General features: G+C 41.7%; 1 protein-coding gene across 1 annotated transcript; it reads left to right on the top strand.

Annotated features, from left to right (window-relative positions):
- Positions 1 to 8,419: 8,419 nt before the first annotated feature.
- LOC307251794 (homeobox protein unc-4 homolog) lies at positions 8,420 to 13,247 on the top strand (the record flags this gene model as incomplete). The annotated part of the gene is made up of 3 exons (XM_080029210.1): positions 8,420 to 8,684; positions 9,384 to 9,559; positions 12,078 to 13,247. 3 exons carry the CDS (start codon positions 8,420 to 8,422, stop codon positions 13,245 to 13,247), a joined length of 1,611 nt encoding a protein of 536 aa, XP_079885336.1.
- Positions 13,248 to 14,070: the final 823 nt, after the last annotated feature.

Below are 14,070 nucleotides of genomic sequence, written 5' to 3'. Positions count from 1 at the left end.
CTTTGTTTCAAACTGCATCAGTCCGCTTTCATTTCTGTGCACGCGGGCCACTCACGGCTGAGCCATTCATTAAGGGGATTTAAATGAGATGCGCGTGAACCTGCTTCCTAATTAAAACATCTTTCTTCGTTTACAGAGCGGCTTTAAGCTGAGCTCTTTGGGGGAGGGAGGAGGTGACTTTCTCCTCCTTCCATCCACCCCTCCACTCCCGGCAGATGGTTGTGTTGAGCTCCAGTAGCCAGCCAGTGGCCAGAATGAGCAAATCCATCCTTACTGAGAATTTGTTCCAACCCCCCCCCCCCCCCCCCCCCCCTCCTCTCTATAGCCACGCGCACGCTCCATATGATCAAGAGATGAGAGGGAAAGTATTGATTGGGCTGCTTAAATGCATATGCAAATACCCTGAGCCAGTGCGTGAAAAATTGGCGTCACCATTTCTCAAATTATATCATTACTTTATTGTGAAAATGTTAATTTGCATAGCGGATTTCCCTGTGGGGTAGGGGGGTTAATTAGGTCTATTTCCGTGCGGCTTGTGCCAAGACAGCCAAGGAGGGGGGGAAAAGGTGGGGGGTGGGCAGAAGAAAGAGGGAGAGAGGAGAGGGGGAGATCTGACTTGCTGATAACAATTAAAATGGCATTTTGGACTCTCTGAAGCATTGAATATGTTTGGCATTTTAAGCACGTTTCAGGAAAAGGTGATAAGTCACTTTTAATTGAAATGGAGGAAGTTTGTCTTTCGTTAAACTTAGCCTATATACACAATATAGGCTACGCATGGAGACTTTAAAGGCATCACTTAATATATTAAACAAAATGGGAATTAAAAGAAAATAACTTTAAATCAATCACAACGTGCATTTCCTCCCATTTCTATCAGGGCCACAATTAGGCTCATAATTAGATCGAGGAAAAGTTGCTAATTGCATGGAGAGAAGGAGCTGAAAAGCACTCGCCCGGAAATGGGTTCTTTCCTTTTTCCAAATCATCAAAGCTTCCATAATGTGTCAGGAAGGAGAAAAACAAGTAGAAAAAATTTTGGAGGGGAAAAAAAACAGCACATCAATACATCAAGTCACTTTTAATTGGAATCGCATCCTTTCCTGGTTTTAGGCTGCAGAAAGCGCACTGCAGGATCAAACACCGCCTCCCAACAATTAATTTAGATTAGACTCTTAATTATCAACCAATCGCCTAAATAATGACTGACTTCATTTCAGATAGTTAAAAATTAACTTGAACGCAGTAATTGAGTAATTAACTCTCCGTGCTTCACCTTAGTTTGCTAATTAAAATATAAATATGACTTGATTCCTCTTCCCAGGAGACGTATTGAGGGTTTCGCTGCTCAAAGGAAGTTCTTATTCTTCCACATAGTAACTTATCACATGGTCAGGGGTTTATATACTGTATACTCCATGTTGTTGTTGTGTAGACATGATGTTTCTATGTCCTGATTGCAATGTGAATGTGGGGCCTTCGTTGGATAGTTCAGGTAACCATGTAGGTAACCTCATGTAAAGGACAGTATGTAAACTGGTTAACTTGGCTACTCAGTTCCATTCAGCCCTTTCTGGACCTTTTCTGGAAGTTTTGAAAGCTGAAATAAAGTCTAAAGTGAGCTCAAAAATAGATATCACCATCAAATAAATGCATTCTAACCTAAACCTGAAATACTCCCAAACCTACTCTCAAATTAACCTTGGTTAGAAATAAAATGAGCTTTAAAATTGTTTGACTTTGGGAGCTTATTTGCTAATGGATGGTCACAAGTGCAGCTTTGATTCTATATATGATGTGTGGTGGCAGTGAGGGTCTATAAATACAGGGTGGGTGGGAGTTGTGATAGGAATTCTGGTAAGAAAAACAGGTGAGGAAGTAAAAGACTAAACCTCACCCCTCCCAGAGTCGAGTTGCTTTTGAGCAAAGATTAAAACCTCAGAGTCCTGCTGGGGAAGTTTCTCAGCAGCCGACAGGGTGAGACTGTGGTTGTACTACACAGCCCCCAAAGTGCAAACTGATTTACCCACGGCAGACTGTGTGTCTGACCTGATACACATTGCTGCATGTCTGATAGCGGTTAGATCATCTGTAGTGCCTGCAGCCATGCTACAGGCTCTGTGAGGATGTACTGCCTTCAGCAAAAGCCTTACGTCGGCCTGCTAACATACTCACAATGAAAACACTAACATGATGAAGTTTAGGTAATTTGCACTAAACGCAAAGTACAGCTGAGGCAGAGAAGAATGCCATGAAAGGGATAATTCAGTATTTTTGTAGTTAGTTTGTTTGGGGTACCTATAGTTAGTGCGTCACCTTATGGAGATGGCAGTCAGTGCAGTCACCTGAAGGAGTTTGGGGGAGATGTGCTGTAGCAGAAGTCAGCATTGTACTGTTGCAGGTGTGGCCAGAATAAAAACATTTTCTCCAAATATATAAATGCCAACCTAAAACCTAAATATCAATTCAATTGTACGCTAAATTGATTTTTTTTAACGCACTAACTTTGCCTAGGTACCCCATACAACCCCACTTCAAAAATACTGAACTATCCCTTTAAAAGTGCAGTTATGTTGTAAATACAAACGGTGAAGTTTATTTAGACCAGATCGATGTGAAACTCATGGTGGTGCCATAGGAAAAGAAAGTGGATCACCAAAGTCAGTAGGATACACGTCTGTATCTGATAGTTGTGGTGGACAACAGACCAACAACATTAAAGATCCATCACAGCAAAGACTAAATAAATCCTTTGGTTTAATATGCTAATATAACTTATCATCTTTAAGCCCCTCCAATGCACATGATGAACAAAGCAACTAGCACCAAACGTTGATTAAACCTTCTGTTTCCAGTCTCAGTTAAGTGGTTTCAAGAGGTTATGGCAGTCAGGAGGTCCCAGTCTCATCACTGTACATGTATGTTTGGCTATTAATTATTAACTGGCAGAATGAAGGTGTCAAACTTGTACATCAGCCTCTCGTCATCTGCCAAGTTTAGTGAGGTCATGGGCTAAGATTAGCTATTCTGAAGGGCGTGTGCATGTTAAAGGGCCAGTTCTCAGATCAGCACTCCCTTTAGATTCACAATGGATGAAGTCCAGTAAAAAAATAACCTAAGAAGAAATCGGGATCACACTTGAACCATTTTTGCTTGTGCTGGCAAATCTGTGACAATGATATTTTGGGATACTGCAGTGGAAGCACGTCCAAATACAATTCTTCACTGGAAAGAAAATAAAAAAAATACTTGTTTGTGTCAAGATGGGCAACGCAAGCTCTTAGGAGGACACCAGCTTAGAAGTTATCACCTCAGCAGGGACCAGTGTTTTGTCTCTTTCTCCCTCAAGTGGGGGATTGGTTGTGTTGCCTGCACAGACAGATGAGAGAGGGAAGAAAGACTGGAGGAAAAGCTAAACCCCGGGCCTGTGTGTGAGTCGCCCATCTTATTATCAAATTAATTAAAGCTAGCATCTGACAATGTCACTCGTGCCCAGCGAGAAAAGAAAAAAAAAGGACGAGTGAGGAAGAAAAAGCAAATTTAAATGCTGCGGTCTCTCAGGACCTCATGTCAAGGGCTGCTTTTCATCGAGCTCTGCATGTGTTTGGCTCGCACAGCCACTGGGAAAGTAGAGGGAGGGGGGCCTTTCAAAAAACAGCTTTTATAAGCAAATGACAAAAAAGGCGTTTGGGTTTTGATGTTCAAAAAATGGCAGCAGAGAAAAATAAATACACATCAGAAAGAGAAGCAAGGAAATAAAAAGGGAATAGAGAGGGAGCAGAAGAGAGATATAGAGACTGGTTGACATCAAAAGCCCCTCTCAAGCCGTTCAAAGTTGCACTAAGATTGGGGAAAGGGGCTTTATAACAGCCCGACGACCAGCCAACATTAAAGAGTCCTTTTAAATACTAGACATTGAAATGCAGAACGCCTGCTCGCGATGTGGACCTGGGGTCAAGTAACTGAGGGATTATATGGTTCTTCATAATAATATTAATTAAACAATTTACATGCTAATAAGGTAACAATTATCGGAGCTTCTGGTGAAAGAGTCAGGTTATTACAACACGCCAATCCCAGGGCTACGGGTCACAGGCAGAACAGCAGAGAGAAATCTCAACTCAAATTAACATTCTGTCAGCTCCAGAAATTGGATAAATAAAGTCGAATTAATTCACAGTAATGGAAGAGGGAGGGGGGAGGCACTTATTCAAGCAGCTCTGATTACCATTCAGTATTCACCAGCACGCGGGTGGCTTTCTGTCAAGAAATTTAACACAAAATGAAGCAGTCACCGCCTCGGGCAAGATTTGGCCCCTGTGACACCGTTTACAATTTATATGTATAATCTTTCCCTCCCTCTCTCTCTCTCTCTCTCTCTCTCTCCCTCTCTTTCTCTCTCTCCATCGCTTCCCCAAATATGTCCACCTGGACCCCTCAGTTGCTCCTGGCCAGTGCCACTATTGTGCATTTCCAAAACCTTTCATTTTCCAACGCACACTTCAATTCAAGCACCAATTTCCATTAAACCAGACCCTTAACTCAATAGGATAATTTGAAATTTGAATTGCAGTTACCTTCTCTTTATATTTTTAAACTCCACCAGACCGACAGAACATTTATACTTACTGTTTCTGTGTTGTGTTAATTTTTGCTAAAATTGCCTTGTTTGTGATAGGAATAGGCAGTGTCTTCTTAGGCTATATCTAATATACAGTATAATGTTATAGACATTCATTGTTTCCAGAGGATGAATCCTAATCACTGTGACCTGATGAACCCTGCTTTTCCTTTAGGGGCAATTTGAGGTTGAAAATTGTTGTTTTGAGTGCAATGTCTTGACAACTATTGGATGGATTGCCATCCCATTCATGTCCCCCAGCGGAATAACTATGTTAACTTTGGTGATCTCATAACTTTTCAGCCATCATCAGGTCAACATTGTAATCTACCCAAAACGTAAAGTACTTTGTGTTTAGTCCAAATAACAAACACACTAAACTAACACCTTAACATGGTAAACATTAAACATGCTAAACATTGGCATGTATAGCTTTGTCAATCTGAGCATGATAGCATTCAACCTTAGCATTTAACTCCAGCCCACTAATATAAGTAAAACCTCCCAGAGCTGTTATATATGGGCAGCTTCGAGGGAAAACCTTTTCTGCACGTAAACGTAATCGCTGACCCACACAGAGAAGGGTTTTATGGGTGACCAAAGGTTGGAGAGACTCACAGATGAACTGATGCGCAGACCTCCCAAAACTCAACAACGTGTTATGTGGTATGGGACAATGACCGCTTTACAAGGTATATATACCGGGGTTTGAAAAAGTCAAGGTTTCTATACCGCCAATGATCTTAAGTTTACGCAAGTTTATTAATTTTCAGAAAATTCTACATGTTGTTTGAAAAATTAAAAGATCAGTTCAGGCGAAATGTTGTTTTTTACCCAGACATTTCAAAATAACACATTTGAGAGCTGGAATCGCAATACCGTGAAACCGTGGTATTTTGGCTTAAGGTTATCATGCTGTCAGAATATCATACCGGTCCATGCCTATTGTGGACAAACTAAGCACGTATAATTCCAGCTTTAGTCTTGTTTAAGTCGCCACCCATTCAATGGCTAATAATGCCATTTTTTTTTCTATATTGATAAAAAGTGATAAATGTTCTAACCATGACATCTCCATTAAAAGTAAAACGTTATTAGCCTACCACTGAAATTGTCCTAGAAGAACCCAAACAGTAACTCACCGGACTGTAGTATTTTAGGGTTTTCAGGGCCCTCAGATGCTAGTCCCCCTGACCAGTTTCTGTCAAGGCCATTTCACCTCTTATTAAAATACAAATACTATCTTCCACAATTTATCTAAAGAAATCTTTGAACAAATTGGCCACAAGTGTCTATTTTAGGAATCAGAGGAGGAAGGGTTTTCCAAAGAAAGAAGTCCAATTTTGTGCTTGTTCTGCATTGCGTTCTGATCAATCTGCTATATTTCCTAAACTATACATAATGGAGCAGTAATAGTGTTTGAATTAATACCACCAGGGCCTTAAGACTCCTTTTAGCTTGTGGTTTTCTACCGCTGTTTGTTAGCCCATAGCCACTGAGACTCAATGCCATTTAAGGCTTTGTGTCCATTGTGTGGTTGATTTTATTCAAAGGAGATCACCATTCAAAGAAGAGGCTCAACACTTAGAGGAACACAAACCTGGGTTCAAATGTCGCTAATCTCAAGTGCCGCTAATAAAAGGCGGAGAGAACTGAGAAAAGCCTCGGCTAACCACATAGCATCCACAAGCCGTATACATATTTTGTGGAACCTGTTTCTACTGTGATATCAATCCAGTTCATTGTACCACATCCAGCTTTTAAAATATAACACAATAGTGAATGGTGCATGGTCTAAAGTTTTAACTTAAAGAAAAGAAATAAATACAGTCATAATGTGTGTTCTTTCTTTATAAAGATTATTTTGAAAGCCACTTTCATCCCTAACCATTTAATTGAGTGTCCTCAATTAACTGGAAAATACGTTCTGAACTAGGCCCACCAGATAAACTGTAAAGAATATCATTAAAGTGAAGTCGGTGTAGGTTGATTCACATCTTTTCACATCATATTATCATTTATCATATTGGTGCAGCAAAACATGTATACTAGCATTCATACCTACTTTGTATGTAGATGCTCTCTACTTCCATCTATTGGTGGAAAATAGAGCAGAGGATTTCACTTGAGGGATCAAAACACTCAAATACTTGCAGAAATTCACTGGTTGCACTCTGCCAGTTTGTTTTGGGTCTTTGATGAATGAGTTTTAAAGTTAATTCATGATATTAGAAACAGCAGATGACAAAACAATCTCACATCAAGATATACACACGCTGCTGTGTAGCTTTTTGATTATATTACACAGACTGCATCAGTTCATTTGACAAGAATGGGTGGAAATTGAACCACTTAAATAATAATGGTATGTTTATAATCTAAAGTTAACTTTAATTTAATTGATATCCTGGGTTATTTGTATACGTGATAACTATATTTATGTTTAAACCTTGTGTGTGTGTGTGTGTGTGTGTGTGTGTATTTTCCCTTTTCTTTAGTGTATTTTGAAAAGTGCAATATAAGATACTTTATTATTAGGCTAATTCCAAGGTGAGAAGCAGTCTATGACACACGCATGTCTTTTATTTCTATTTAGACTTATCTTGTTTGACGAAACCAGTAAAAATAAATGCAATAGTTGCAAAGTATTCCTGCCAAAGTAATAGACAGCAGGATAAAAATACTTGCAGATATAGGCTATAGCCTACATGCATAGATCAGATTGAAAGGAGACTGCACATGCGATGTATGGAGTTATTGGAAACGTCACCCCATGTAGCCTGAAACACACTCTGCTCGTCATTTACAACTAAACATCGGTGTAAGCTGTTGAGGTGAAAAATCGAGATAATGACGCGGGGTTTGGCTTTGGTAAGACGGCACACACACTGTGGTACGTGTGTGTGTGTGTGTGTGTGTGTGTGTGTGGGGGGGGGGGGGGGGGTGTGTGCTGGGAGACGGTGAGAGGCTTGTAGTTTAAAATGCGATGTGACAGCTCAGGAAAAGGGGGGGGGATGATAAAGGCGCAGTTATTGGATCAATCTGGCCCTGAATGCCCCTGTAAAACACTTACGCACACATGATGCCGAAGCGCGCACGCACCAGAGCAGAGACTAGACGCAGAAAAGAGAAATAAAAAAGAGGGATTAGGTCTACTTCTAAAAGTTAGGGGAAATCGTTGTTCCGCATATTAAGAAAAAAAATATATATACATATATAAAATATGCAGGTTATATTCAATGCAGGCTAATGGAGTCAGCCTATCATTCACTTGGCCGCTTCGACGCGCCGGTTTAGCTTCGTCCTCATTGTTTTGACAGCGCTGAATTAAAGGACCGCGCCAGGTGTAATTAGCGATCGATCCGAAAAGAAAAAAAACCTTTCTCTCTTTCTATCTCTCTATTTTTCCTCGTGCGCGCGCTGCCTTCCGTTACTCCATTAACCGCGTCTCTGACGTCACAGGGCGATTAACGTTTCTTATTGGTCCCGCGAGCAGATGGAGGAGTCCTAATGAGCTGGCTCGCGGAGAGAAAGAGCAGGGTTGACATCTCGGCTGGACCGTAAACGTGAAATACCTCGTATCCTATAGCCTGCTCTCCTCAGTCGCTCCACCACAGACCGTTGTAGCCTACCGTGGCCGCGGGAGACGGCCGTCCGCCTGGCTTCCCTTCTCTCCTCTTCCTCTTCGCAGCTTCTTATTCTTCCTCTCCGTGACTTTTTGTTTTGGTTTGACTGCATGTTCAGCCACACTGCCTCCCTCTGCTTCTTCACTTCGGCCCCGCCGCAGCCCGGGCGAGCATGGACAGTCGGGTACTCGAGCATCCTCACGCCCAGTTCGGAGGCTCCTTGGGCGGGCTGGTGGGATTCCCCTACCCGCTCCGTCCCCATCACCACCACCACCATCACCACCAGCACGTCTACGAGCTCACCAGCGGGCACCAGCTGCAGTCCGCGGCCACCGTCCCCTTCTCTATAGACGGATTACTTAACGGCTCCTGCTCGGCCTCTGTGGTCAGCTCCAACGCGCTGCTCTCCTCCGACAGCCAGCAGTACAAACTCTCAGGTAAGGCCTGGCTCTTTCAGTCCAATGCCTCATCAATGCACCTGTGTGAAGACAATGCATTGTAATATCAAGTGTACTCAATGAAATTGCGTTGTTTTATGGCCAAATTAGGGATTTTGAGAACAAATGAATCACTTTCGTAGCCTTTGAAGGCAGATCTTTGAACAACAAAGTCAGTCTTAAGTGTAAAAATAAATAAATAACATATTGATTAAAAGTTTTGGAGCTTGGTGAATTAAAAAATAAATGACATGCAGTTTAATTAAAGTACGTTTACTGCAGACAAAAAAAACACTTTAGGTTAAGATATGGGCAAAAAGGCTTATTGACCAATTGTCATTAATCTGTATCAAATTTATATTGGCAGCTAATTATTTTGGTTCCATAACTCACTGAATATTAGGCCTTAATTATTGGGAATGTTCATATTTTTTTTTGAATATCAATTAGGCTATAGCCTTAAAGTTTATTTTAGGCGTAAAATGTGTGAAATGATTTATCAGAATTCACAAGCAACAACATATTTAAAAGGAAAAGTTGTGACAGCGGTCAGTTTTACACCAAGCTGGTACTTTACAAGCAAATTCAGTCTCTTCTCTCTTTCTCTCTCTCTCACTGACTCACCACACCAACACAAACACAAACACTAACATGCACACTTATTAACACACACACAAACACATACGTCGACCACTGCAGATTCTGGGGACCCGGACAAGGACAGTCCCGGTTGTAAACGGAGACGCACGAGGACAAATTTCACCGGGTGGCAGCTGGAGGAGCTCGAGAAGGCTTTCAACGAAAGTCACTATCCGGATGTGTTCATGCGGGAGGCGCTGGCGCTCAGGCTCGACCTCGTGGAATCCAGGGTTCAGGTAAATACGCCAAAGAAAAGAGTCAGATAGGCTATTTTGAGGAGCATGAATTCATTTACTGAGTTGTTTGTGTTATTGTTCTGGGTTACTGTTCGGATATTTCATTCAATTTCAATCCATGTCAAAATCCACAAAACATATAGACTACTAGGCTAATTATAAAGAAAATGTCAGAGGGGCGTTTGTTTTGTGATGACCCATGAAGGCCTGGCCCACGCTGAGCTCGCTATTTGTCAATTATCAAAGCATCAATAAAGGGTCTCCTTTGAATTATGCATGCAGGCAACCTATTGATTTATGGGTTAATAAAAACAAGACTATTTACTGAGCAAAAGGGTTGAAAATGGTAACTATAGTATTCTTCCTCTATCTTCAGATAATAATAATAATCATTAAATATTTGACAGTTTATTCACAATTCTACCATTAGGCTAATTCTTTTTATTTTATTTTGGTGGTTCAGTAAAATGTGCTTCATTTAAGCTAAACTCACAAGTAACTTGTTATTATATTTATTACACTATTTATTACTTGACTACTATTAATATTATATAATAACTGTTATTATTATTGATACGATATTATTTAAGCAATACAATTCAATACATACATTAATATTACAATATTAGATGTTTTGTGTGTGATGGAAAATATTCAGCACTATTTACATGATAAATAAATATTATTTAAAATAAATAAATAATACAATTTAATTTAAGCCCAGAGCTTTGGGTGCATCTTTTTGAGCAATTACGTGAAAAGTGAAGCTTCTCTTTCACATTTCTTTAAGAGATGTATCTAATTTCATAATAATATGACATTAGCATGATAATAGTTAGAATAATAACAAAATTAGCCTAATGTAATTATGATGTTAATAATAATGATTTAAAAAGGCATGCAAGTTTAAAAGACTACATTTTATTTGCTCAGTATGAAAAAGCTGTGAATCCATGTAGGACATTCTCTGTAATATAAGGCATGTTCATGTATTTTCAAGATGAGCCACATACACTTCGCATGCATGGCTGGATCGAGTAAAAGCGGCACAGGAGCAGAGCTCTCCGTCGCTGCGTGTTGTTTGGGGATTTCGCTTCTAAACCTCAGATTATTGCTCCCTCAAGCTGCTTAGCGCTCCTTTATCACCAGGTTTGCGGGGGAAAGATATAACCAACATTAACAATTCATAAGAAGCGCCATTGTCGCACATGATGTTGGTGTCCCGTCCTTATTATGCAATGTTCGCGGATCCTGCTTCTGCATGCTAAACTCCTGGCGTTATCAGCACCTAACATACGGCCCAGAGCGCGCCCAGAGGCCGGGCAGTGAGAGCTCTCAGGCGGGGGAAGCGCCCTCTCTTGGCTCGGTGCGGAGGGAGGAGAGCCGGGGGTTGCCGTCAAAGTGTTAAGCCCCATATGAGCGGAGGGCTGGGTGTGAAAGAATATAGAGACGGGGTATGGCTGATTTAGCTACGGTACAATTAAATATAACTGGCGCCTATTACACTGACTCAGTGGTAATTAACACGGGCACATATGTGCATCTGCTGGTCCACCTCTGTGACCTATTAACCTAATGTAGGCCTGTACTCTTTAGATGTGTAGTTGAAGGGAGAGCTGCAGTGACACAGATAGACGGACAGGCAGAGGACAAAGGTTTCATTTGTTTCAGGGCTTTGTGGAATTTATTTGGATTTGTAGGCAATATGGTTTCGTCCTTACCATCTGATAACCACCATGACACTGATTTATTGTCATGGCAGGTGTGGGGTCTGTTCTTGTCTGGGGTTGTCTAAACACACCCTGAGTGACATTTCGTCTAAAATGCCTAAGTCAGTGTTTTTGTTCTCTTGAGGGGGATGATTTATTATTACAAGAAAATGAAAAGATCCTTATAAATGAGCACAGATTTGTATCAAATCATTCCCTCAACAAATTAACATTTCAGTGTCTTTACAGGAGGTGTTTATTGCAGGGATTTTGGAATGGAATGCACCAGATTGGTGTTCACAGTGGTGTGCCAGATTTTGAAAATAAGGATAAAATTAATGAATGTCCTGTTTTCTAAAACTTGTATAGTCCATGCATCTCAACTAATGCTGAGAATAAAAATGATGTTCATTGTCGATTAATTGATACATTCTTTTAATGAGCATCTAGTCATAAAATAGGGAATAATCATATTTCCTCCAGAGTCTAAGGTGATTTTTTTGAACACTCCAAAACACATACATTTTTGATTTACAAAAAAATTTAATAATAATTATGTTAGAGAGGCTAAAACAATCACATCTTGTATTTTTCCTTGAAAAATGACCTGAGTGATTGAAATAGTTGAGGATTATGTATAATCGATCTAATACATTAATCAGCCTTATCAAACTGCACAAACAAATTGATATAAATACAAAAAGTTTGACAGATATTGACATAGAAATAAATTGTTTTCAAACAAAAATCAGCTCTGTACATTTCTCATGTGTGTATTTCATGTTTGTGTTTTTTTTACGTGTGCATAGGTTTGGTTCCAAAACCGACGTGCGAAATGGAGAAAAAAGGAGAACACAAAGAAAGGGCCAGGGCGGCCTGCTCACAACTCCCACCCGACCACGTGCAGTGGCGAGCCCATGGACCCCGAGGAGATCGCACGCAGGGATCAGGAGCGTGCCGAGAAGAAGAAACGGAAACAGGAGAGGAAGCTGCTCAAGTCACAGAACAAACTTCTCCACGGCGACAACTTCCACACACCTGGAGGTTCAGAGAGCGACAGCGGGGCCTCCCTCTATACTGACAGCGACCAGCAGCATTCAAACGGTAACGGGACTTTTCACATGGAACTGCCAGCAACAAAGGGTGCAGGAGGACACCAAACTGAATCCAGCTGTGACCAAACACGACACAACTTCAGCCAACTACAGAACCACCAAAACCAAAGAACCGCAGGAGAACCCGAGCAGGTTTCTCCAGGCAGCACGCACAGCTCCAGCCCTGGAGGCCCCAGGTCTTCTGCCCTGCAGAAACGCAACCCTTTCAGTGTGGAGAGCCTCCTCTCTGATGCCACGCCTCGACGCAAAACTCACCTGGACTTCCCCTCGTTGCCCAGTCAGAGGACACTTGTGGGCAAAGGTCATTTCTTGCTTTACCCCATTACCCATCAGCCCTTGGGCTTTCTAGTTCCCCAAACAGCGCTGAAGGCCTTACCGTGTCCAGACAACAGCATAGACAGGCTGGGCCTAGGACAGAGGTGTGTGCCCAGTGAAGGGAGCCCCGCTCCCTCTGACCTCTCCAGCTTGTCCAGCACTAAGCCTGTTAACTTGGATCATACGGAGCACAATACGCAGCAGCATCATCACAATCACATTAGCAATAGAGTGGAGGGGACAGACGTGGAGGAGTGTGGTGGTGACTGCAGTAACACAAGATTCCCTGGGTCTCCTCCACCAAACAGAGTGTCTGAGACAGCTGTGGCCAGGCTGAGCTCCCCACAGTCCTCTGACAGCAGCGAGGAGAGGTGTATGAAAGTTCCTACAGAGGCAGCGACCAATGGCTGCCAAGCTGCAGAGCCGTGTGCAAAAGAGAAGGGTGCAAGAGAGGAGCGAGCGTCTCCAGACCTCTCTGCGCGTCTCGAGGCAAACACAGACTGTCAAGAAACACCCGCAACAGATGGAGAGGATGTCGATATGGACTAACACTTGCAAGGAGCAAACATAAACAAAGGACCAACACCGCTCAGACTAGTCAAACATTCCCAAAGCTCTGCTGAGACACTCTAAAAACATATCAGGAATCAGGAGACTTAATTCTCATCTATTTTTTAATCATAATGTGTGATCAATCCAGATGGCCCCCCAAAAAGCTGTGGCTGTCCTCATATTCAGGCTTTAGGCCTATACACCTTTAGAAGCAGGTTCTTTCTCTCTTTTTTGGCGACCAACTTGTAACAGAAACTATAGGCTTCAATAAACATCTTACACACAACAGAAATCCTCAGATGTTGTAAAAACGAGATATTTATATGTAAACATTTTGATAAATAAAGTTATTGTTTAAATTGATTCACTGTCTTTCTAGAGCCATGTTGAATGGGGGAAACCTTGGATCGTGGGTTTTTTGTCATGTTACAGCAGATAAACCCTCCTTTTTCTCTGTGTAGTGAGCCAGAGCTGAGGCTCAAGTCCGTCTGGCTGTTTGTATTTATTGCTTTAACAAATTTATTCATTTGAAAGGCCGAGCTGGAATGAGGTTAGTGGCCGCGGGCTATAGGACCCTGCGCCTCCTGCTGAGTTGATATGAAAGTAATTATTTTCCCACTGGCTGCCGCGGGTCTGGAGGCAGTTTTTTTCTCCCTTCCTTTCAGCCCAAAGGGTTATTAGACATTACCGATTTCTAGTGATATGGAATCACATAAACTTCCTACAATAATAGAATTAGCATGAAAGGCAGGGGTGTCAAATTGAAATGGGAAAATAATAGCCGCGCCAGCTGCACCGTGGATGTGTGCGTGTTTGCAGG

This window comes from Ammodytes marinus, assembly GCF_949987685.1.
Source record: "Ammodytes marinus genome assembly, chromosome: 6".
NCBI lineage: Eukaryota > Metazoa > Chordata > Actinopteri > Uranoscopiformes > Ammodytidae > Ammodytes > Ammodytes marinus.
The sequence above is the reverse complement of the archived record's forward strand: the minus strand, read 5'-3'. Positions and strand labels throughout refer to the sequence as shown.